Source organism: Fusarium solani (genome assembly GCF_023522795.1).
Source record: "Fusarium solani strain SB1 chromosome Unknown bctg00000011, whole genome shotgun sequence".
NCBI lineage: Eukaryota > Fungi > Ascomycota > Sordariomycetes > Hypocreales > Nectriaceae > Fusarium > Fusarium solani.
This window is the reverse complement of record NW_027072149.1, coordinates 2,597,747-2,622,074: the sequence shown is the minus strand read 5'-3', so window position 1 is coordinate 2,622,074 and position 24,328 is coordinate 2,597,747. Positions and strand designations below refer to the sequence as shown.

Sequence of the window (24,328 nt, the reverse complement as noted above, 5' to 3'; positions counted from 1 at the left end):
TCGTCCATCCACCGGCCATTTCATCATCACATTCAAACAAAGGGCAATGGGTCATTCTTCCAACAATTAAAGCAGATAATACGCAAATATGTCGTGATCCCGTAATTAAGGACTCAATTTTTATGAACATAACAAGATGATTGGAATTGATCGTGAGTGACCGGCCATGGCGTACACCCGACTCGACCTCATGACACGATCTCATCATTTGGGTGGTTTGACTACAGCCTTCACACCCTGGCTGCATACTTTTACAAACAAACTCCCATTCAGCCATTAAAAAGCAAACTTCGAGTCAGCTCACTCTACCCTGCACTGAGTCGGTTCATGTGCAGGAAGCCATTGATGGTGTCGACGGTTCCCCTCACCGGAAACTAGTGCCGATGTCGCCCCCGCGTTTTCACAAACTAGTGGAGAGCCATCTGTATAAAGTACGGGTCTCGCCCGCGTTTCCGGACACCCATGACTGCTCCACTCTCCAGTCTCCGAGATGCTCACCCAGTTCTCCGGCCTCCGTAACCCGGAAACGCTCAACAAGCCACGATGACGACCCCCAGCTCTGTCCATGCTTCCACTCCTCTATCCGAAACTTCATCTATCGCTGGGACAAAGCGATCTCTCCCAAAATCGCCAGAAACGCGTCGTGAATCCGAAAATCGCCGGAAGGGGCCCAAGACCAGACGAGCGTGCGATCACTGCAAGATCAAAAAGCTCAAATGCACCGGCACATTACCATGCGATGGATGTTCCAAGAAGAGCATCGACTGTCATTATGACACCCAGTACCGGAGAGGGAGGCCACCGACTCCTCCTGTGTTGCCACGACCTGACATGTACATGAGTCCGGAGAGCAGGTAAGCCTAAGCGACGCGCACTAGAGACTATAGACTAACCTTTCAGTCATCAACAGAACGCATTCTTCGCAGACGAAACCTTGGCCTCGCGCGCCACTTCTCAAGGTCCGCCAGGGCTAGAGACAGCCGAAATCGAAGGCCAGTTCTTCGACCCTACTTCAAACCTCACCTTCATCCACCGAGCGTGGAAAAGGCTCGCTCTCCAAACTCAGCAGGCAGAACCTGGTGTCTTGACCGGATCCGAGAACCTTCAGCCGCTCATATCAGCCGGAGACAAGCCTTTCAGCACAAGTAACGAAGGCGGCCTTATGTTTGTCGACCAAGCTGCAGCCTACGAACTCTTCAAGTTCTACTTCGACAACTGTGTTGTGACATATCGTGTCTTGAACCAACAATACTGCCACTCTTGGCTTGGCCATGTCCTGAGCAATGTCCACAACGGCCAACCTCTAGAAGTTGGCCTAGGCCATGCAAAGGCGGCGATCGTTGTGAATATCTTGGCCATTGCGAGCCTTCGTCAACACAAGATATCCGAGACATTCTCTACCGACGACGGAACCTCCTTTCCACTGCAGCAAAGCGAACGGTACTTTCTCTCAGCGTCAGACCTCACTGCCAGAGAAACTGGGCTGCCTCGATTGGAATCAGCCCAGGCGAGAATCTTGCAGGTGCTATACCTGCTCCAAACCTCGCGCATGAATCAGGCCTGGTATGTATTCGGTAACACGGTACCCATCGTGTCTGCGCTAGGTCTACATCGAAAATCCCACCGATATCGCAACGGAGGTCGCCCACAGATGGACTACATTTTGTCAGAATGCCGAAAGAGAACTTTTTGGGTTGTTTATACCATCGACAAATACCTTGCGGTGGTATTCGGCCGGCCGAGGTTCTATCACGACAACGACATTGATCAAGAATACCCTGACAGGGTCAACGACGAGGACATGACGCCCCAAGGGCCATCTCAGTCAGAACCAGCGATGGATTGTCATATCGACTCTCTCATCTTCCATGCGAGGTCTGTATTTCTTTTTCGGGTCTACTGCTCCACAGAGTTGCTCACTATACAATAGAATTGCTGCAATCATCGAAAACGTATCTCGAGAAGTCTACTCCATCAAGAAAATGCGCACAGAAGAACGCCTCGCTTCAGCACAGAGTTTCACCGAGAAACTACACGAATGGCGACAAGCCCTACCACCTCACCTCGGAACCGTCCGACCCTCGAGCCTCATACCAGCATTTTCCAGACAAGTTACAGCTCTGAAGCTGGCGTATTGTCATGCCATCATGCACACTACTCGCCCGTTCCTCTTGGATCATTCTGAGAATGCCAGTCCGGCGTTGGAGGCATGTGTGACAGAGTGCATCGGCGCAGCGAAACTGGCCCTTGAGATTGTTGACCGAATGTTCTCCGAGGCAACGACTGTCATTCATTTCCTGTGGTGGATGCCTTACGTGACGTTCTGCGCTTTGGCTGTTGTCTACGTCTGGGAGATCCAACAGAAATCAGGCATCTCGGTGAGCAATGACAACGTCTCGCTGTTTGCCCTGGCCGAGCGATGTCAGAGTCATCTCGCCAAAGCCATGTCGTCCGATTCCGCGAGTCGGAGGTACAGCATTATCATCGAAGAGCTACGACAAGAAGCGAGGCACAGTCCTTCCCAGAGCTCCATGCGAGCGGTGCAATCCCAGCAAGAATCGCTGATGACTAGTGGTGATGACGAGCATGGGTCAAGTTCAATGCTTGATAATGAACTTGGTTCAATGTTTGGTGATCAGGGTGAATCAACAACCAGCTTTCAGTCCATGTTGAATGCACTGAGTCAGTGGCAACCAACAGATTGGCTGGACCTCGATTCTTCAGTGAGTGTTTCCTTGATTGTGTCGGCAACAATCGCTAACTTAGCAAAGGCTTTTAGCTTTTTCTCGCAACTGGAGGACTCTATGATCTACTAAGGGATCTGGCAGGGGAAACTACGTGTCAGCATATGGCACCCGTGGATTACGAAGACTCCCTTGGCATGGTGGTGATAATTAATTTCCCTTCTCCCGCCAATTCATTCAAGGATTTGGGGCATTTTCATGACCTGTTTTTCCAGGGACACCCCTTGCATTTGTGTAGCACAGGTTGTTGGTATCCGTGGCTGTGTGCCCCAGGCTTCGCCTCAAAGAGGTAGGCTGAGCCACACGCAACACCAGCCTCTGTTACCGCTCGATTTTATCCTGAAGGATCCGAAATAGCATTGGCTAAACCCCATGTTATGAAGGACCCTGGATCTGACCATGTCATTGAGTCCAAGCATGCGGAAACTCCAAATGGTTCCAGCAGAGCCATACTCTCCTGTTGCTAGAGCACTATCTGATGTAGCAGTTGTCTTAGTGTGATAATGCTAATGCCTTATTGCACCCTGAGTGGCTGAAGGGAGGCACTAGCTCTAATTGGTCCAGACCCCTGTCGAGAACACGATGGGAGCCTTCGCGCAAGGAAGGTGACATTCTTTGCAAGGCGTAGAAAATGATCTCGATAGTAATTGGAATTTAAAATGAAATACTGCCCAGTAATGAGAAGGGAGACAGCACGTGCTGGGATGGCCGTGGTAGGCATCGCGTCCGTGGTGATCGGGTCTTCAGGGTAGATGGACTTGAGACGCAGCCTGGCTTTGGAAATGCATTTGCTTCTAGAGACACGCCGATAAGTGGCTCTACCTTGCGTTTTCTATTGCTTTCTAATAAGAGGAGAAAAATCTTTCCTAGAAAATAGATTTCAGAACCACTCTTAAGGTGCATTTGACTTCTGTGTTGTTCTTTTTATCACTTGCATTCACCCAAATCAATATCGTTTTCAACTCTCAGGCTGTACATGGCCAGATCATGTCATCCTGATAGAACGCTATCAGCCAATTGGTGGAACTAGGTGGCCATCTGTTAGTAGCTTATCCCTAGCCGTGGAGTGCCATGGCGGCGCTAACCGCAAGTGGATTAGGGCCTTGCCAGCCATTGCTGCTTGGCGACTGGCAACCTACGCTGACGGCTGCACGCGTTCTGACGCGTCGCGCATTGACGGCGGGATTAACCTTATTCCAGTTGCACCTAAAAATATCCTGCACCTCGCTGGGGTGACGTCATTCAATCTCAATGGTGCTCACAGAAGGATTATCACCACCTTTAGGGATCCATGTCGGCTGCTCGATACTTCACCCATAACAGGTGGTAGATATCAAGGTCTAGCTCGACATTGAAACTGCAGATCCGTAAAAATGGCAGAATAGGAAAGTGTACGAGTTAGAGATGATTCTGCAGCTTGCTGTTGGCCCGAGTGCAGGTGGTTAGACGCCGACTCAAGTGTCCCAGGCCTGTCCCTGATGCCCCCGCTACTCTAAACAACGATCTACCAATCTAAAATAGCCGGTGAGACATTTCTTTAGTATCCTTGTAGATCGACGTTATGCATTACATATTTGCCTGGAAACAACCCCGATTTACCTGGAACCAACGCAGTGGAGATGGCTGAACTATGGTGGAACTGTGCCCAAATAGCTGGCAATGGCTATATCGTGCCAGTTTTCAGATGACCTGAGTTATCAGTCCTACTCAAGTTAACCTTGAGGTATGATAGGCTGTGCTTGAACCAGAGGATCAGGGTATGGTTACATTCCCAGGAGCAAGGCCTCTGCGCCTTTTCTCAGCCTCCAAATTCCCATTCAATGTTGACAGAGATCGCAATTCACCTACTTCTGCTTCGGTGCTATCTGTGGTGTCGCTTCTATTTAAACGAGTTCTTGAATATTGGGTTGCGAATGCCTATTCTTGTCCTGTATCATACCTATTGGACTTAGTTGTCGGTCTAAGAGAAGCCCGGGCCAATTACTCAACATGACAAGATGAAGGATTCGAGTTCACCTTGCTTGGCCCAGTAGTAGCATCCATCTGTCTATGTTGGCGCAGTCGAGGCGGATGAAACACCAGGGAGGGTCCACCTAACGACCAACATCGACAACTCTCACAGCACGAGGGATTTCTCCGGGGATCCAGTTGGATTCTCTTCCGTTGAAGACGGTGAGGCTGAACGTCAAGTTTCACCCATTGAATCGCCTCCCTTGGTGATTGTGACGTTGTGTTTTGCTGAGCAAGTCCCGAATCATCAACCCCTCGACGACGCGTCGATGCTGGCCGCACAAGTTTAAGCAGTTGCGACGCCTCTCCCTTCATGATTACAATACAACAACAAAACACGGAACAAATGGCCATAACCAATGTTTTATTCCTACGGAACACAATCACCATGCGTCTTTCTCTCGGTGCAGCCCTCCTTGCCCTCGCCCCTACCGTGCTGGGGTGGAAGATCACCTTGTACGACCAAGAAGACTGTAACGATCATGGCGACAACTTCAGCTACGTAAGTAGTTTAAACAACCTAACCGAGAAAAAGCAGTATTGACTCTTTTCTTAAGTACGTCGTCACCGGCGAGGGTGACATGGACTACTGTGTGGGACTCGCTGCTACGCCCGACGAGGTCCCCAGCAATGTCCACTGCTCGTACTTCACCGACAAGGGCAGAGTTGGACCGCTGCCTTGCGATGGCCAATTCAGAGCGGGCCACTCTGTCAGGGTCTTCAGAGGAGAAGCAGAGTTCTACGAGCAGTTCGATCGGAGTGATAACCAGCCGATTTACCACAGGTGCTACGTGAGGCTTCAGAACATACCTGGAGCTGTTGGCGAAACAGGCTTCGTTCCTCAGAGCAGCGAGTGCCACAACATATACGTCAAATACGACGGTGGAAAGATTGAAGCTGAAGTTGGTGGTTATAGAGTCTGGGAGTATACGGGCAAGGATGGTCCCGAGAAAAGGTATCGGGGGGATGTTGGGAAGCCTGTGATGGCTAAGCTGCCACTGGGATGGGCTGGTGGTTACTACCAAGTGCTGTTATTCAGCTGGTCACTTCCCTTCTGCTGTCTGATTGTTCTTATTTTATTTCAACCGAATGTTGCCTTGAAAACCCTCATGGCCGCTTCTTGCATTGCCTCCATTAAAAGCTGCGGTCTGATGCATTCTTGCCTGACCTAGACTAGAGAGATATCTTGCCATTCAACGTTGTTTGCGACCACCTCCCCATTCATTGCTCCATGGACATAACCCTCACTAATGAGACAATATCGGTCCCTCTCTGATCCCACCCTCCGCAATACTAGGGGAGAAGGGCACCCAGACACTATCCATACTTCATCTCCAGTGGACATTGACTCTGAGGCGTGTGCTAGGTGTCCCCCAGAAGTGAGGGCGATGCGGCGAAAGAACAAGGTGCCTCCGAGTAGCAGCTCGAACACGGCGGCACTGGCGTGTCGGCCCTGCCTCCATGCTGCACTCTCCTCAGGGGGAAGCAAGTGCTCGGTTTCTGTTTCAGGGAGAAGGCCAATCCACCTACAGCAAGACTGTAGGAAACTGGCGCCGTAGATATGATGAGGGTATCTCTCAGCCAGATTGTCTAGATCAAGGTCCTTCCAAGATTGGATAAGCTCTGTCACTGCTTCTGCTCCGCCAGCTTCAAACACCCTGCGAAGCCTTTCGACCATGAGCATCAAGAGTGTGTCCCGAAAGTTCTCGGACTGAGGGAGTTTAGCCGGGCGACTAGAAAAGTCATTGTCGTGAATGAGTGTTCGCCAGAAGGCTTCAAAGGAGGGCTGGGCTGTCGGGGGGTAGACTTGACCCATGCGGGACAAGATCTTTATCCACCCCTCTAATTTTGCGTCCTTGATCTCGTCAGATGACCCACCAATGAGTTCGACTGTTCCGAGCGAGACTCCTTTCAGGCGAAGTGTTGCATCCTCCTCTCCCAGAGAAAGTCGATCTAGCATCTCTGTCATTTGTGTCCACCTGCATTGACCTTTGCCACAAATTTGAACTTTGGACCGCAGAGGGGATGCCTGTCAAGAATCGGTGAAAAGTCTGGACACCAAGAAGGCAACCCTTGGGTCTTGCGTCGGGACGGATCCTTGACCAAGGTAAGGAGCATCAGGGTGCCAGATGCTTCCAAGGTTTCCCTTGCCACGGTTTCAAGAAGCTCTGCCGCGGTAATGTCGTAGTTTGGTTGCAGATGCCTCGGCATGTCAACGCCCTGGGCATTGGCCATGTGCTGAAGAATCCCCCACAGTCCGTATACGACGTCCCGCTGATCCGTCGCACGAAACCCAACGGTCCACAGAAGAAGTTTCAGTAGGATAAGGCCAGCGCTACCGCCCTTTCCTGGACGGTTGATCAACTGGTCATCTTCGATGTCAGCCGAAAAATCTATCAGCGGCAGGACGTCAAGCCAGTTGCTTCTCTCCCCTCTGCACCATTCTCGGGGGAGTTGAATCCTTTCCGCTTGGTAGATATGCACTTCATCCAGGGTATCAACACTGCCATCGCCACGGGCGATGCTAACCAGAGTAGTGACGGCGATAGACAAGCCGGTCAAGTGTAAGAACGTAGCCGTGGCTCCGATTTTGTCGTACGAGAGGATTTCGTCGCCGTAAAAGACGCCGACTTCCTTTGCGAGAGCCACCTCTTGAATGACCCAAACTCTGGAGAACCAGTAGCTTTCAAACAAAGTGACAAGACCATCCGCCTCGTCCAAGGTGAATGGTTCCAGGCCGTAGTTGCGCTTCATATCTCCCAAGCTCAGGCTCAAGTCATACCTCTGGTTTGAGATGATGCGTTCAGCCTCGTGCATGGCGAGCTCGCCCACCCGATCTGCAATCTCTAGTCCAAGTTGAAGCTTGGCAGATGGCTTCCCCAGCCAAATGAGCACAGTGCTCACTCCGTTGTGGATTCTATCCATGGCCGAAACTTGAGGCTGGCGCTCGGCCATGTTGCTTTGGTTGATGCACAAGGCGTCGATCCATACTGGCTTTTGTGGGCAATATTGGCAAAGATGCAGTAGGGCGTCGTAGAGATTCGTCTTGACACAAAATGCCTCTCCATTCAGAAGGATCGGCCAGTCATCTGACTGTACGAACCCTGGAGCATTTCTCCTCGGCGGCCCCCATGTATACGAGAGGGCATTGTAGCTAGGGGTCGTGTCGGCCGAGATCTGGTAGGTTGTCAAGGTGACGCTTGGGATCTGAGGTTCGTTCTTGTTGTTTTCGACACCAGAAACCAGCTCAACAGTAGCAAGCCGGAATGAGGTGTCATCGAGGGTACTTGTGTAGGCGGACATTGCTAACGGTGGGCTAGGAGAATGCGGATGAAGAAAGGTAGCCGTTATGATACTGAGGGATAAAAATCAAGATAATGGAGGAGCCTCAGGCCCACCATTCCAGCTGGAATCATGTGCTCATCTTGCAGATCGAGATCAGTCCAGACTGGCTAGCGTAAGCTGTAGGGAGCCTTGCACCCAGATTCATTGTCAGATTTCACCAATGAAAAGCTTCAACCTAGGGCATCTATAGAGCGACAAACAACCGGGCAATCAGAGCGTTGCGTCTTCGAGAGTAGTCGTAGGTGATTTATATCTTATATGCTCTAACATGGCAACCTTCGATACCTGCTATGTAGGTGGCAGTCCATACTCCACAAGGTCACATACAATTTGCCCAACGCCCAACACAGTGATAATGGGCGAGCTATCAGATTCAAAATGCTGGGTGCGATCGCAACGAGCGATTCGGTAATTGCACCTGTTCCATATATACTTAAACTATGCAAATGCTTTCAAGTTACGAATGGATAATGGCATGGCCATGATCCAGACCACATCGTGCATGTGCTACCATCGTAACAAGAAATCATCCTGGATTACAAATAGAAACGGTGCAAATAGGTGATGACAAGACAGGTGACGTGGCTACGAGACACCTTGCGGCAAATGTTACAACATGTAGTTGCAGATATATCGTCGGCGACTCCGCGACTATCGCTAAACAAGATTTGCGCCAATAAGGTTCTTGTGAGTTGGGCTTTACAACTCGATGGCTTAGCGAGAGCGAGGAGAAATGGGTGGCGCATGGCTTGTTAGCGCGTCGCTTTCGCGTGGAGAGTGGCAGACTCTGTCATTTGGCAAACGTATGCCGGAGGAATAAAGACGCCGATTAAACGAGTGATGCGCAGACTTTTCCGATTGGGCTCGGACATATGCGTTTGGTTGTGGCTGGAACACGTTGGCTCTTAGGCGCTTTGTGGCTGGATAGTGACGCTGAAGCCTTTCCTAACTGGGTAACCCTTTCAACATGTGCGAGTCCGAGTGCGAACAGGACGCGAATACCGACGATGATATCATCATTCAAGATGAGTGAACAGTACTTGCAAATGAAGGTTATATATTGCTCTGCCAAGCCCTTCTCGACCATCTGTACTATCTTGCAATACAACAACTCTTGCAATACAACAACAACTTCAATCATCCACTCAAGCCAAGAGAATGCACGCAAGCGACTTCAAAGTTGTCGTTGTCGGTGGCGGTCCTGTTGGACTCACTGCTGCCCACGCTCTTACCCAAGCCAACATTGACTGCATCGTACTGGAAAGCCGACCAAGCGCCATCATTGATGCTGGGGCCAACCTTGTAATGATGCCGATGGGACTACAGGCCCTCGGTCAACTTGGTCTACTCGACGCCCTTGAAAGGGTCAGCACTCCTCTTGGTCAAACCGAACGCCAAGATCACCAAGGCCAAGATATCGGAGATGTAAGATGGTTCAATTACTTCAAGAAACAGTAAGTTCCACATTGCCAAAGACCAGGCCATCGCTAATCATCCTCAGCTTTGGTACATCGCCTCGGGTTCTGAGCCGCCATGACCTCACCCGAGTTCTCTACGAATCACTTCCTTCCAAGACGCAAAACAACATCATCACTGGCAAGAAAGTTGAAGATGTTATCCCACATGAAGATGGGGTTGAAGTAACCTGCACCGACGGCAGCTCCTACAAGGGCTCCATTGTTATTGGTGCAGACGGTGCCCACAGTCTCGTCCGGGAACGAATGCGCACGCTGGCCTTGGAAGCCAACGCAACCGAGGTGAATGACGAAAAACCATTCTTGACAACCTACCGAGGGTTCTGGCTTCGAATGCCTACGTCACATACCGGCCTGCAAGCCGGAATCACCTCCGAGACACATGGTCCTGATGCTACCACTCAGCTATTTTCTGGCCCCGACACGACCGTCATGGGCTTGTACGAGAGGCTGGAGAGCCCGACAAGAAGCCGAGCGCGATACACCGAAGAGGATCAATTCGCGTTGGTCGAGCGTTGGGGCCATCTCCCTCTTGCGCCTGGAGGGAAACTCACCTTGAAAGAGGCGTTCTCTCGTCGCACCCAATCAGGGCTCGTCAACTTGGAGGAAGGTGTCGTGAAACATTGGAGTTGGGATGGACGTATTGTGCTTGCCGGAGATGCCGCTCATAAGTTCACCCCCAGCACTGGAGCGGGCTGCAACAACGGCATCGTTGATGTTATTGTCCTGGTGAATGAGCTCCATCGGGCTGTTGAGGAAACAAGAGCCGATGGCTATGCAGGCTCGCCGGAGAGGGCTCAACTGGCAAATGCCTTCAAGAAATACCAATCTTTACGATTGGAAGCAGTCGCTGCTGCTTGCTCAGGCTCAGGCCAGGCCACCGCGAGTGCCACTTGGCAAACCGCAGTGCACAAATTCATCGACAAACACGTCCTGGCAAGCCACTCCATGCAAAGCTTCTTTTTTAACCAGGGGGCAAAGAGGATGGCTCAGGTTCCAAGGATGGACTTTATCAAGGATGGGGGTTGTTTGAAGGGAAACTGAGCACAAGAGACGACGGTTGGATATCTTGGATCCCATTAGAATTGCTTTGAGATAGAATTGTATGATAGATTGAACGAAACCTCCTCATGACCCCTTTTGGTCCACTTGACAGCTGTCACATCCTTCCTACCGACTCTAAACCAGGTAACCCGGAGGAAACTGGTCCGTCTGATGCAACTCTTACACCCCATTAGGATCGACGCGACACCATGGACTATATGTTTGCAAAGACTCCTGCTCGTGGAAAATACTGCTCCCTGCTGTATAACCATGTCACTGAAGTTTCCAATGTGGGTTGCAGCGTGACGTTTAGTTCCGGATCGAGTTTTCCCTCCAATGGCGTCGCCCAGCGTGCTTCAACCTCCTTGCCTCCAGGATGGTCTGAAACAACATGCCAATGATTCGAGGCATTATTATTCAAGGAGAAAAGGATTATCGAATAAAGTTGTTTCATACTAGGATACAGGTCGGCTTTATTTTGAGGCCTCAGGGGTCTGGTTTTGTATTTAGGAGCAACGATTGCCTTCGAATCTTTCCAAGAAGGACACATTAAGACATTGTCTTGGCACCTACTTGTCTACTACTCTTACAAGATGCAACTTCTAAGCCTTCTCTTCGTCGCTGCGCTGGCCGTTGCGTCCCCTGGTCCGTCCCTGTACGCCAGGGCTGCGGCCACTGATGCATGCAACATTGGATACTGCACACAGAATGGCGGGCATGTTTTCTTACCGCATCTTCCTACCGCAAGGACTCTTCAATAACCTCTGGTCTGTAGAACAACTGGAGGAGCTGGTGGCAAGCAAGTGACAGTCAAGAGCCTCAGCGAACTGACTGCCGCGGCTAGCGCTACTGGTGCTGCCGTCATCTTTGTCGAGGGTAGCATCTCGGGTGCTGCCAAGGTCCAAGTCACATCAGACAAGTCCATCATTGGCAAGACAGGCAGCTGTATGTATCCCCGGCGTATAATCCATGTCACGTCTGCTAACCCTCTTCAGCTCTTACCGGCGTTGGCCTCACCATCAATGGGCAGAAGAACGTCATCGTTCGCAACATGAAGATTTCCAAGGTCGAGGCTGACTACGGTGATGCCATCACGATCCAGAAGTCTACCAATGTCTGGGTCGACCATTGCGATCTTTCTGCTGCTAGAACCGGCGACAAGGACTTCTATGATGGTCTTGTTGACCTCTCGCATGCTGCTGACTGGGTGACCATCTCGTACACCTACCTCCATGACCATGTAAGTCAAAGATTTGGCAGCCATGAAATGATTGTCCAAGATTACTGATATAATATCTTCTCAGTCCAAGGGATCGCTAGTCGGACACTCCGACAAGAACGCAGCTGAGGACACCGGCAAGCTCCACGTGACATATGCCAACAACCACTTCTACAACGTTCGCAGCCGTGGACCCCTTCTACGATTCGGCACCGCCCACATCTTCAAGTCAGTAGTTCGCTCCTCTTCTACTATCGTTCGGGAACTAACACAATGCACAGCCAGTACTATGACACCATGGATACCGGCCTCAACAGCCGCATGGGAGCCCAGGCGCTCATTCAGTCGTCTGTTTTCACGAATGTTGGCAAGAAGGCCATTTTCAGTGAGTCGAGCTCGGAAATCGGTTACGTCGTTGCGGAGGATGTTGTTCTCGGCGGCGAGAGCCAGAACACGGCCAGCAAGGGAACTTTGACCTCTGTCCCCTACCAGTATAGCCTCCTTGGATCGGGCAAGGTCGCCTCGACCGTCCCAGGTGAGGCTGGCCAGAAGCTCAGCTTCTAATTGGGCCCAGAAGTCTTCCATAGGCAGGACGAGCAGATCGCTTTCTAGTATGCAATTGAACGACTCCTGTACATATGAAACCTAAACTTGGCACTACCTCTGGAGCCATAAAAATTGCGCTGTCTCTACTAGAACGTGACTCTGCTACCATGAAGCTTCTTTAAATGGAAGCAAGGCTGTTTTTTGCCCAAGTTTGCATGGCCAAGTTCCGTCGCGTATGTCTTATGATTACGAATGAGAGAAAGGGAGACAACTTGTGGCAAATAAAGCCTCTGGAGAATTTCCACGGACTTTAACATAATCTCCGACTCGATTCTCCATGTTAACTAAAATTGAATTAATAATGACGAGAAGTACGCAATTGTCGGGCATTTGCTGGTCCATGAGCAAGCCGAGGACCTAGCGCCGGCCAAATTGGCCGCTGTCTCCACCGTCAGCCACGAGATAATTGTCTTGTGCCGGCCAACTTGGCCTGTGATGAAGGAGGATTTTCTTGAAGAAAAGAAATTAATGTGTATTCTAATTTGTCATACAGGCTTCTTCTAGTCGATCCTTCAGTTCCGGCCAAAATGTCCTTCGGTCACTAGACAACACTGTTCACAAGTATAAGTAGGAATCAGACCCCGAGAAGAGAAGTGCAACAACCAAGCATACACAGCATCAATCAACACTCTTAAACATCTATTCCCGGGTTTCTACACTATTTTAAACATGTCTTCTCCCGCCTCACTCCCCCTTGCCCTCGTCACCGGTGCCAGCCAGGGCATCGGACGTGCCGTTGCTCAAGCCCTCGCCAGCAAGCACAACTATCACGTCCTTCTCGGAGTTCGAAATCCACAGTCTGGTGAGACTGTGGCGGCTCCTCTCCGCGATGCTGGTCACCAGGCTACCGTCGTGCAGCTTGACCTGACCTCGCCGACATCAATTGAGGCGGCTATCAAAGATATCCAGACGCGATTCGGATACCTTGACGTTCTCATCAACAATGCTGGTATCCTCATCGACCATCATGAGGGTCAAACCACTTGGGACCTCTTCACCAAGACATTCACGACCAACGTTATCGGTACAGCCACCTTGACCGAGGGCTTGGTCCCGCTTCTTCGGAAAGCCAAGACTGGACCTCCTCGGGTTGTTTTCGTTAGCAGCGTCATGGGAAGCCTGGAACGATCCACAGACAAGACAACCCCCTACTATCCCATCGATTACAAGGCATATGACGCGAGCAAGGCGGCTGTCAACATGCTCACCCTCAACTATGCGCGAGTCTTGGATGACGCTGGAGGAAAGGTCAACTGTGTCTGCCCCGGCTATGTCAAGACAGCTCTGACCGATTTCAACGAGTACGGTCATGACCCTGAAGTCGGAGCAGAACGCATCGTCGAGTTGGCTACCCTGGGTGAAGACGGACCAACTAGGACATACAGCGACCGAAACGGTCCTCTTCCCTGGTAAACTGCGTGTGTATAGACAAGAAGGATCATGGTGTGGCTGGCTAGGGGTGGTATAGGTAAGACAGGGATAGAAGATATATGCAACTTATAGTAGTTATATAGGAATGCAAGCTTGGTTCGAAGTAGCTATGGGTGTCATGGAGATAGCTTAACTCCGATGAAATGAGGCACGTGACTCCCGGTTGACGCGAAATGTCGCGATGCCGCCACTGTGTACAAACCTGGAAGCTTTTCTATCCCAAAGGCACTGTATTGTTGACTGAGATTACCTCAAATAGTCTAACACAACGTGTAACTTGACATGGAATTGCAGACCGAGCTTCTATTCATCAAGAACTGTCCTCTTTGCGAGAAGGCCTACAGACAAGGTGTGTTCCCACCTCCAGGTTCCCGACCGCATCCCTTTCCCAAGCCCCTGACTAAGATTCCACAGAGCACTCGTATAACCGCCATGTAAAGTACTGTCAGCGAGCTCAGACCAGACGCAAAGGTCGTCCGAGGTCCTGTCTCTCCTGCAGCAAGGCCAAAGCCAAGTGCACCTTTGGTCAGCCATGTTCCCGCTGTGGGAAGAAGGATCTGGCATGCATTTACGACCAACCAAGTCGACGCCAAGTCAACACTGAAGTTCCCTGGACTGGCAATGGGAACAATCAACAGGTCTCAGAGATCATCCTGGCATCCTCTCATGACTTCGGGTCATCTTTCGACCTGGATGCTTTCGCATTAGACCCGAATCTCGAAGGGTACTCTGTCTCAAGTCTACCAGTATCTGGCACAGCCATTTCAGCCCAGAGAGTGATCCAGCCACATCTGCCATACCAAGAAGGCGACTCACAGACACAAGTTACTGTCAAATCGCTCAGCGCCAAAGCAGATCTCACCCGCTTGCCTTACCAACGCGAAGCCTCACACCATGCTGCAAAGCTAGTCTTGCAGACCCTCTACGCGTTTCCCCAAATGATGCTTCGTCGAAAGACGTTTCCACCTTTCATACACCCCCAATGGCACGAGCCCTGCCTTCCGGAGGCACTGGCGAATTGCATGAGCATTGCGCAGCTTTTCGCGGCAAGGACACCGGAGACCAGAGCATTTCTCTGGCGAACTATCAATGCCGAGGAACAGCGCTTCCGAGAAAATGTAAGAACATCAGTGGCCGCCGGGTGGATAAACTAACTCAAGGTTCCACAGTACATGGGTTTCTCGGCTCGTGAGATACAAATGGCTGTCCAGTCGCTAATGATCTATATGATAATGGCCATTATTGATCAAGACGAACAGACCAAACAGCGCGGCACAAGACTGCTTGACACAGTTGAAGTGAGATTCTCAGCGAGCTTGAATCACGTCATTTTGGGGATGCCTCGCTAACAATTGGCTAGACTCTCAGCTCTCGGTTTCTCACTTTTGTTGGAAGTTATTCCCAGACTGAGCGAGCAGAACCAAGCCTAACATGGGAAGATTGGATCTTTGCGGAATCACGGAGACGGCAAGGACTCGCCATTCCCATCAAGACACTCCATGCTGACAAATGGATTATTTAGTATATCATCTCTTTGGATAGTCATAAGTGCCGTCATATTCATCGACAACAATATCCCCTGCAGAGGATGTGGCCCTCTCGAACACTTGCCTCTTCTCTCAAGCAAGCTGCTTTGGGAAGCGCAAACCCGTGAGGAATGGCAATTGGAAAAGACATTGTATGATGTTGGCAACCCAGTTATGACACTCGGGGCTCTTGTCAAGGCTAAAAGAAACCCGGAAGATCCACTGCATGCGCAAGAGTTGCAGTGCTGGGAAGCGGGCACTGATAAGCTGGCAATCATGCTGGATATTGCTACACAGTTTGTCTGGGCACGGTAGTTCTGACATGTCATTGATGCATGTCTCAACCTACTTTAGACCTGCATGTAGTGATAAGAATTGTTGCTCTTCATGATCGGTCTACTGGAAGGTTACTGTGCTTCTTGTGCTCCGTCTGTAAGCAGGATTTTCTCCCTCAGCACCTATCATCGCAACAATAAAGCCTTTTATGAATGGAATATTCACAAGCAGAAGCTCGATAGACAGGAGTCTTGAGTAGTAGAGACCCTTGGACACAGAATGTGACACTAGAGGGCGCAACTAGCAAGCCACTGAATGGTTGAACCCTAGAAGACGACCCTGGCATTAAGAATACCTCAGGGGATAAGAATGTGGCTTCGATAGGTTGTAAGTTCCTGCCAGAATCGGAATGTCGTAGATATGGAGGCTTATTTCACCATTCGGATTGGTCGGAGTCCTCTTAACCAAGAAGGACGAAATCACAGTTGCCCGAAGGGTCCCAGTCATATTCTCAGGGTTCAGACCTAGTCCGTTGATCATCGGCGAAGGAATGCCTGGCTGGGCAGAAAAATCCCCGCGCAGACCGCGGAAAAATGCACCTTAAAGTGCTCTACGCGGGTTCGAGCGTCGCATTAACGGCCCTAGTATCCTAACCTGGAAGGTCTCACAATGACCAGGGTATGCCGGGGTAGCAATGGACTATCGGAGAACCAAAAGAACCTCGGCTAGTGTGAAAGCCAAGAGACGCAGGGGTTTAAACGGCGTTTACAAGGCTGGAACACTTTGAGCCCTTTATCACCAAGGTCGAATTAGGCAAGAGCTTCGCGGGGTTTGGGCTATCCGTAAGTCCGGCTTTCGAGCTGCCCCTTCAAGACAATCCACGTGAGGTTAAGCGCTGGAAGTTATTGTGAGGAGATGTGCTAGCTGCGTCACTGTAACCCTCAGATAGCGGACGAGGGCTCAGATCATGCGCAGTTCTATATCTGGCCGATTGATGAGCTCGTGCAGATGGTCACAGCGTATCAAGACGCATAGAGGACGACCTGGCATCCGTAAGAGGTAGCTCAGTAACTAAGGTTCTGAATAAAGATTCCGCTAGTGCCCCTGATTGACATCATGTGCCGTAGAATATTCAAAGTATTCCGATTAGGTTATTACTCCGCGAATAGGTCCACTCTCGTCAATCTGAACTATGGCCCGTCCCGATGTGACGTGCTCGTACCATCCTTGCCTCTGAACCAGACCTTCCCGTCTTGTCATAGCGCACGATGTGCCTGGATTATGACGTGCTGTTCCATGTCGGGAAAATATTGACCTAGCCGTAAAGATAAGATGGCTACTTGAGATGGCTACTTGACACCATCGTGGGATAGTTCCCGCCTGATCAGATGATTCCACCATGGATGCTACCACTGTGGTTCTAACTATGATCAAAAGTTCCTCGCTATATTATGAGAAACAAGAAGGTGATATTACAATTGGCATGGGGGTTCTTGGATAGGAAGCGGTGTCGTGAGAAAAAGCATCGGCTATAGTTGAGGCTATTTCTAAGCAAAGAGTTAATGTGTATATAACCGACCACCGTTCTCTTCAAGGAGCCCATGACGACTTGGAGCTTCAGACTCTACAGCAAGTCAGACATCATCTCCTTGACTCGGCATCAAAGAGCCCCTCTCTCTTTCAAGCATCCTTGGTTACCTATCTCAAGCAATGCGCTCAGTCGATTCACTCCTCCTGCTGGGCCTCGCCGGCCTGGCATCTCAAGCCAACGCCCATCCTGCCAAGAGACAGCCCAATTCCTCACCTCTGAGCAAGAGAGGTGTTGACTTGGATGCTTTCCGCTTGCCAGAGCTGGCCAAGTATGTTCCTCAGGACGAAGTCCCCGACATCTCCAACGCCAGAGTTGCTCCGTCCTCCGACTACACCAAGACTGCCGAGGAGTTTGTCAAGTCGGTGGTCGGAAAGGCCACCTTCCGTCTGGTTTCCGACCATTACGTTGGAACCAACGGCGTGGCCCATGTTCGGTTCAAGCAGACTGTCAATGACATTGATGTTGACAACGCTGACTTCAACGTGAACGTGAGTTATCTCACAAGGTCTCTACAACTGACTGTACTAACTTGAAATCCAGATTGGCGCCGATGGAAAGGTGTTCTCCTACGGAAACAGCTTCTACACCGGCAAGCTCCCAGGCCCCTTGGTCAAGAGAGATGCCTCGGACCCTGTCACTGCCCTTCAGAGCACTGTCGAGGTTCTTGACCTCCCTGTTGATGCTTCTGACGCCAAGGCTCAGCCCAAGGGTGATGAGCACTACTCTTTCACTGATACTTCTGGCACTGTTCAGAAGCCTGAGGCCAAGCTGGTCTATCTCATTGATGGCGAGAAAAATCTGAAGCTCACTTGGCGTGTTGAGACTGATGTCCTGGACAACTGGCTCCTGACATACGTAGACGCCGACAAGACTGAGAAGATCGTCGGTGTTGTCGACTATGTTGCCGATCTTGCAACCTACGAGGTCTAGTAAGTCTCTACTGAAGCTCTCACTGTTTGACTCAATACTGACCGGTGTCTCTTCACGTACAGCCCCTGGGGTGTTAATGACCCCTCAAAGGGCTCTCGAAGCGTTGTCGAGGACCCTTGGAACATCGCGACATCCGAGTTCACTTGGCTGTCTGATGGTTCGGCAAACTACACGACGACTCGAGGCAACAATGCTATTGCCCACGTGAACCCTTCTGGAGGCAGTGCATACCTCAACAACTACCGCCCAGACAGCAAGAGCCTCGAGTTTGAGTACGACTTTTCCACTTCTCAGACTGACCCAGTCTCTTACCGTGATGCCTCCATCACGCAGCTGTTTTACACAGCCAACAAGTATCACGATCTCCTGCACCTTCTGGGTTTCAACGAGGCTGCTGGAAACTTTGAGGTCAACAACAATGGCCAGGGCGGTCGTGGCAACGATTTCGTCATCTTGAACTCTCAGGATGGCAGCGGCACTAACAATGCCAACTTTGCCACACCTGCAGATGGCTCGCCTGGCAGAATGAGGATGTACCTTTGGACTTATAGCACCCCCAGGCGAGACTCGAGCTTTGACGCCGGAGTCGTCATCCACGAGTACACCCATGGCCGTAAGTAACCAGCCCCTGGTTTTCACAAATACGGATACTTATCTACAATAGTCTCCAACCGTCTCACTGGTGGACCTGCTAACTCTGCCTGCCTCTCTGGTACCGAATCAGGCGGTATGGGCGAGGGCTGGAGCGACTTCATGGCTACCGCAATTCATCTGGGCGCCCGAGACACCCGATCTACAAACCATGTCATGGGTGACTGGGTGTATAACAACGCCAGGGGTATCCGAGCGTATCCTTACAGCACCAGCTTGACCACCAACCCATACACCTACCGCAGTGTCAACACGCTCTCTGGAGTTCATGCCGTTGGAACTTACTGGGCAACTGCTCTGTACGAGGTTCTCTGGAACCTGATTGACAAGCACGGCAAGAATGACGCTGATATCCCCACATTTGACTCCAACGGTGTCCCTACCGATGGAAAGTACCTGACCATGAAGCTGGTTGTCGACGGCTTGGCCCTGTAAGTTCTACCCCAACTACACAGCGAACAAATTCTGACCGTTGCAATCAGTCAACCCTGCAACCCCAACATGGTCCAGGCTCGAGATGCCATTCTCGATGCTGATGTGGCCCTCACTGGTGGTGACAACCAGTGCGAGCTTTGGACGGGCTTTGCGAAGAGAGGACTGGGCACTGGTGCTAGATATAGCAGCACCAGCCGCACCGAGAGCTTCGACTTGCCCTCTGGCGTGTGCTGAGAGGCTATCGTGAGCTTGAGTGAGGTTGGTGGTTAGTCGGGCGAGCTTGAGATGTTTCTACTTCGACTGTTGAGAGTTTTCTCCTTCATCACGGGGCTTTTGTCCACTATCCTTAACAGATGGGGTTGTCAAGTTTGTGGGGGATTTCAAGTAATATATTCACCTCCTTTTGCAAATGAACTTGAGAGTACTACCCACACACCATTCTCAACCGAGACATGCGACATAACCCATTCTTGATCAATAAATCCTCCGAGACGTCATGTCTAGAATGAACAAACTCTGAGAACCTTGACCGCTATGCCTAAAGCAGTCAATACACCACTGCGCTGATCCCTGCAGCCTGGCCTCGGCACCGGGTATTGGGATCCAAATTGCGAGTATAATATGACCATGAGCCGCTCGACCTTCAACCTTAAGTTTGTTCATCTTTTCACTCGATAATCTCTCATGTACTGATGGTAGTAAATATGAGTAAACTTCTTGTTGTTTTCGGAGCAACGGGCAACCAGGACTCCTCTGTCATTCGGCATGTCCTCCAAGACCCAGAGTTATCCAAGACATACACCATACGAGCCGTCACCCGAGATCCATCATCCTCCCGAGCAAGAGACCTTTTATCCCAAGGCATTGAAGTTGTTTCCGGCGATGCTTCGGACAAGACGTCTCTTGATGGCGTCTTTAGGGGGGCTCACACTGTCTTCGCCATGACGACATCCAACTACGATGGCGAAGCTCACAAAGAGATCCAGTACGGCAAGGATCTCGTAGATGCAGCAATCGCTCAAGGTGTGCAATATTAAATCTGGAGCACACTTCCTTCGCCGAATGTTATCTCCGGCGGAAAGTACATCAAAGTCGCTGGCTTCGACGACAAGTTCGTCGTGGAAGAGTATATCCGAAGCAAACCATCACTAAGAAGCGCATTTTACTCTCCTGGATCCTTCATGCAGAACTATGCCACCATCATGCAACCCCAGCCCAGCCCACAGAAAGACGGATCGTATGTCATCGCTCGTCCGCTCAGACCGTCGACCAAACTCCCGTTGGTTGACATTGCCGGGGATACCGGAAAGTTTGTGGCAGCGATCCTTGCCCAGCCGGACAAATTTCAAGGTAAAACATTCTCGGGCGCGACGAGGCTATACTCGATGGAGGGACAGGCTGCGATCATCAGCGCCGCGACAGGCAAAGACGTCAAGTACGTCGAGGTATCGCAGGACGTTTACAGGTCTTTCTTGCCCCCAACGGCGCAGGATGAGTTGCTTCAGATGATGCTCTATCAGCAAGAGTTTGGGTACTATGGGCCTCACACTGAGGCCGAAATCGCCTGGTCTGTCGGGAATGCAAGAGGGAACCCTACAAGCTTCGAAGAATACCTGAGCAAACATCCTCTCACGCTGGAATAAGGCCAAGCCTGTCTCTGAATGCATGTCTCGGATCATGGAAAGGGCGAAAAGGCCGAGACAATGGGGCCAAGCAATTACCTTGAAGTAGTTAGTAAGCATGTGCCAGCGGGAAGTTACATTCTGGGGGAAATGTCAGAGACCCCTCTTTGCAATCTTTGCCTTATCTGATGCCACCCCACTCGACTCGACTCGCGCTCACCGACTCGGCACTATTGTATTATATGGACTACCCAGCAACCGCTACGCGCCATGGGCATGTCCAGTGAGGATAGCACCACCAGTTCCAGCGAGGACTCTAACTCTTCCATCCATTTCCTCCCTGTCGTGACTCTCCACTCTAACAGCCGTCGTGATGTTGAGCTTCTGCGCTCCAGCGCCAGGTCACACTTGGCCAGGACCATGCACCGTCAGAACAAGTTCAAGACAGCCAAGGCCAAGGCTGCCGAGGATCCGAATAAGAGCCTAGATCGACCGACCCTCAAGGAAGGCGAGGATATCGTCAACCAGCGGAAGCTGGTGCGATACTACCAAGTGCCCGACAAGATGGTCGATGATCACACCAAGATGCTGCTGCACTATTGCCGAACCTGCTTCTGGCCTGGCTTCGGCATGGGTGCAGCTACGTTTCACATTCCCCCTTTTGCCTTCAGTTATAGCAATCTCGTCGCTCAGGGCCCGACCTTGTACCACGCCCTCCTCTGGCAAGCAGCCGTCAACCTCAACTTCAACCGCTGCTCGAGGGTCACGGACGTCGGTAGCATCAAACATTACCAGCAAGCCCTAGGTCATATTCACCGAGAGGTCGTGAAACCCATTGCGGAGATTGGAGAAACAACCCTGTACGCTATCCTTAGCCTGGTTGGGCCCGAATTCGGCATCACCCAGCAAAACCGACGAGCCTCGATGGCCTTTGACCCACCTCTTTCCAAGCTGGCTTGGATCCATGCATTCAGCAGGCATCCTCTCACAGCGATACATGCAGATGCTCTGTATTATCTGGTTGACCTGAAAGGCGGTATCGACAAGCTGCCGACACCAGGCTTCCGGGCTGACCTAAACACCATGGATCTTATTCGATCATCGCAGAAGCTGAAGAGACCCCATTTCCCCGTTTCCAATGTATTTGATTCAATAAAGGGAGAGCATAACAGAGAGCTGTTTTTCGGCCATGCTTGCGACTTTCAGACTGTCGCCTCTAACGAGCGTTCCTCGGCAGAGATTGATCGCCTGGCTCAGCTCAGACTGCCTCAAGAGATGCTGGAAGTCATGCTCGATATGCGTGTCTGGGCTAGCATTCTGGAAAAGTACCAGTGCCGGCAATTGTCCAATCCTGACCTATCACTCATGGGCTCCCACCGAGACCTCATCCAGCATCGGCTTCTTAGCACACTTCCTGAAGATTTTGGTTCTACAATGGCTATTGAATGGATTGAAGATGCAGGGTCTGGGTCTCAGATCAACCTTGGCGACCTTGTTCAGACAGGGTTACTGATCTTTGCCATCGGGGTCACATTTCCCATCACTTACGATCACGCATTCCAAGTCACTGGCCAACGCCTAAAACACCAACTGCAACGCGAGGCCCACCTCCTCATGGGCCTAGGCCTGCACGATCTCGTCTTGTGGCTTGGCATGCTTGTTGCAATGTGCGCTGAGCAAGTGGGTGACGATGAACTCGGTACTTGGTGTACAGGATTCTTGTGCCACGTTGAGCGTGTGCGTTGCAGGGGGCCTTTTCCTGGTGGTGCCAATGCTTCCAGACCCTGGCACGAAGTCAGGGATCATTCTTTGGCTCCATTTCTGTGGTCCAGTGTGGCGTGCGATGTTGCAGGGGAGTCGATATGGGGGCAAGTCCAGGGGTTGTTGAGCAGGCCAGTCGGAAGGAACACGGCTTTTATGTAGGTAGCTAACGTTACACAAGTGAAGGCAAGGCTTGAATGTTAAATACCCCTTGGTCCATGCGTACATGCTCGAGCCCCAAGTCCTGTGATCCATACCCAGTCTCGACACCTACACCTATCAAGGCGCCTAGTATGAAATGTCACCAACAGATCTCACCATGGCATGGTCTTTGCCCACATGACTAGCAGCTAAGACACTCCATACCAAATGGATCCTCTTCACTCGTCAATGACGACTTGACTGGGGTAGAAAGCGAGGAACAGTCAGGCATGTCCAGACTATACCATTTCGGGATATTACACTAGTGGGACAACATGTTGTCGCCTGCATGAGTTGGTCTCCACGCCCAGTCTTTGATACGTGACTTGCCAAGCGATGAAACAACTTCTCAACGGGTTTCTCAAGTTGTTCTTCCTATTTCGGATTTACCACAGGTGTCGAGCCTTATCCCCTTTCTTCGCGTCGCGAATCCTGACCTTCCGGATGTTTCCTCTCTTGTCTCCGCTTCGCGCTCAACCTCGCGCTCAACCTCGTGCTCGAGATCGAGATTGATATCCAGTGTGTTCGTAAAGCCTGACAAAGCATAGTGGGATTTCTCAATTATCTGAGAGTCAAATTTTGCTTCGCATTAATAAACAGTCCGAGCTAGCCAGGCCCAAGTCGAGGCAACTGATGATGTATAAATAGCCGTCATAGATTTGTAGCTTGCAACTCTAAACAGCATACTCCTTTCACTTCACCTCCTTTGCTTTTCCTTTGAGCTCTGAAACCACAATTCATTATGTCCCTGAACGACCAAGTCATTCTCATCACGGGTGGCTCCAAAGGCATTGGCAAAGCCATTGCTGAGCAGGCAGCCGCCCAGGGCGCCAAGGTTGTCATCAACTATTCCAGCGACAGCACTGCTGCGAACGACTTTGTCGAGAAGATTGGTCCTGAAGAGGCCCTTGCCGTTCAGGCTGATGTCTCGAGTGTAACGGAGATCGAGAAACTGGTCAAGAAAGCAGTCGATAGATTCGACAAGATTGACGTGCTTATTCCCAACGCTGCTGCTGCACCCATGAACGATCTTGAAAGCACAACAGAACAGGCATTTGATCAGTCGTTCAACATGAATGTCAAAGGACCTTACTTTCTTGTTCAGGTGAGTCCTTGGCCGATCCCAAAGCTGGCCTTGGCCGATCCCAAAGCTGGCCTTGGCCGTGCGCTTGCTAATAACCTCTAGAAAGCCGTCCCGCATATGCCGCGAGACGGGCGAGTGATCCTGGTTTCCAGTGGTATTATAAGATGAAACTCAAGCGATATATACCCTTCTATAGATTACTATTTTTAAGGCCTTTTTACTTACTAGCTTAGCTTTAGCTTAGCTATTTATGAGCCCCCTTTAGCCCCTTATTAGCCTCTATTAGCTCTAATTACCCTTATAACTAAGTAAAGCTTATTAATTACTCTTAATTATATTTCTAAACCCTTAAGCTTTAAGTCTTATTACTTCTTTTT

General features: G+C 50.8%; 11 protein-coding genes across 11 annotated transcripts; 10 read left to right on the top strand and 1 right to left on the bottom strand.

The window, feature by feature from the left end:
- Positions 1-543: 543 nt before the first annotated feature.
- On the top strand, positions 544-2,816 carry MRS44_015971 (uncharacterized protein; the record flags this gene model as incomplete). The annotated part of the gene is made up of 4 exons (XM_046268565.2): positions 544-854; positions 901-1,875; positions 1,931-2,723; positions 2,772-2,816. The coding sequence occupies 4 exons, from the start codon at positions 544-546 to the stop codon at positions 2,814-2,816; spliced, it is 2,124 nt and encodes a 707-aa protein (XP_046123931.1).
- A 2,326-nt stretch (positions 2,817-5,142) lies between these two features.
- Positions 5,143-6,174, top strand: MRS44_015970 (uncharacterized protein; the record flags this gene model as incomplete). Its single annotated transcript, XM_065619429.1, has 3 exons — positions 5,143-5,256; positions 5,312-5,709; positions 6,132-6,174. 3 exons carry the CDS (start codon positions 5,143-5,145, stop codon positions 6,172-6,174), a joined length of 555 nt encoding a protein of 184 aa, XP_065475501.1.
- Positions 6,175-6,719: 545 nt separating this feature from the next.
- On the bottom strand, positions 6,720-8,057 carry MRS44_015969 (uncharacterized protein; the record flags this gene model as incomplete). Its single annotated transcript, XM_065619428.1, has 1 exon — positions 6,720-8,057. The coding sequence occupies one exon, from the start codon at positions 8,055-8,057 to the stop codon at positions 6,720-6,722; it is 1,338 nt and encodes a 445-aa protein (XP_065475500.1).
- Positions 8,058-9,257: 1,200 nt separating this feature from the next.
- Positions 9,258-10,618, top strand: MRS44_015968 (uncharacterized protein; the record flags this gene model as incomplete). Its single annotated transcript, XM_046283104.2, has 2 exons — positions 9,258-9,553; positions 9,601-10,618. The coding sequence occupies 2 exons, from the start codon at positions 9,258-9,260 to the stop codon at positions 10,616-10,618; spliced, it is 1,314 nt and encodes a 437-aa protein (XP_046123929.1).
- A 593-nt stretch (positions 10,619-11,211) lies between these two features.
- Positions 11,212-12,401, top strand: MRS44_015967 (uncharacterized protein; the record flags this gene model as incomplete). The annotated part of the gene is made up of 5 exons (XM_065619427.1): positions 11,212-11,273; positions 11,394-11,563; positions 11,614-11,858; positions 11,923-12,065; positions 12,119-12,401. 5 exons carry the CDS (start codon positions 11,212-11,214, stop codon positions 12,399-12,401), a joined length of 903 nt encoding a protein of 300 aa, XP_065475499.1.
- Positions 12,402-13,112: 711 nt separating this feature from the next.
- On the top strand, positions 13,113-13,856 carry MRS44_015966 (uncharacterized protein; the record flags this gene model as incomplete). Its single annotated transcript, XM_046283103.1, has 1 exon — positions 13,113-13,856. One exon carries the CDS (start codon positions 13,113-13,115, stop codon positions 13,854-13,856), a length of 744 nt encoding a protein of 247 aa, XP_046123927.1.
- Positions 13,857-14,156: 300 nt separating this feature from the next.
- On the top strand, positions 14,157-15,396 carry MRS44_015965 (uncharacterized protein; the record flags this gene model as incomplete). Its single annotated transcript, XM_046273253.2, has 4 exons — positions 14,157-14,223; positions 14,289-14,992; positions 15,044-15,172; positions 15,235-15,396. The coding sequence occupies 4 exons, from the start codon at positions 14,157-14,159 to the stop codon at positions 15,394-15,396; spliced, it is 1,062 nt and encodes a 353-aa protein (XP_046123926.2).
- A 1,990-nt stretch (positions 15,397-17,386) lies between these two features.
- MRS44_015964 (uncharacterized protein) lies at positions 17,387-19,517 on the top strand (the record flags this gene model as incomplete). The annotated part of the gene is made up of 5 exons (XM_046273252.2): positions 17,387-17,755; positions 17,808-18,196; positions 18,260-18,810; positions 18,862-19,279; positions 19,331-19,517. The coding sequence occupies 5 exons, from the start codon at positions 17,387-17,389 to the stop codon at positions 19,515-19,517; spliced, it is 1,914 nt and encodes a 637-aa protein (XP_046123925.1).
- Positions 19,518-19,987: 470 nt separating this feature from the next.
- Positions 19,988-20,926, top strand: MRS44_015963 (uncharacterized protein; the record flags this gene model as incomplete). The annotated part of the gene is made up of 2 exons (XM_065619426.1): positions 19,988-20,268; positions 20,329-20,926. The coding sequence occupies 2 exons, from the start codon at positions 19,988-19,990 to the stop codon at positions 20,924-20,926; spliced, it is 879 nt and encodes a 292-aa protein (XP_065475498.1).
- A 249-nt stretch (positions 20,927-21,175) lies between these two features.
- On the top strand, positions 21,176-22,828 carry MRS44_015962 (uncharacterized protein; the record flags this gene model as incomplete). The annotated part of the gene is made up of 1 exon (XM_046277976.2): positions 21,176-22,828. One exon carries the CDS (start codon positions 21,176-21,178, stop codon positions 22,826-22,828), a length of 1,653 nt encoding a protein of 550 aa, XP_046123923.1.
- Positions 22,829-23,609: 781 nt separating this feature from the next.
- MRS44_015961 (uncharacterized protein) lies at positions 23,610-24,053 on the top strand (the record flags this gene model as incomplete). The annotated part of the gene is made up of 1 exon (XM_065619425.1): positions 23,610-24,053. One exon carries the CDS (start codon positions 23,610-23,612, stop codon positions 24,051-24,053), a length of 444 nt encoding a protein of 147 aa, XP_065475497.1.
- Positions 24,054-24,328: the final 275 nt, after the last annotated feature.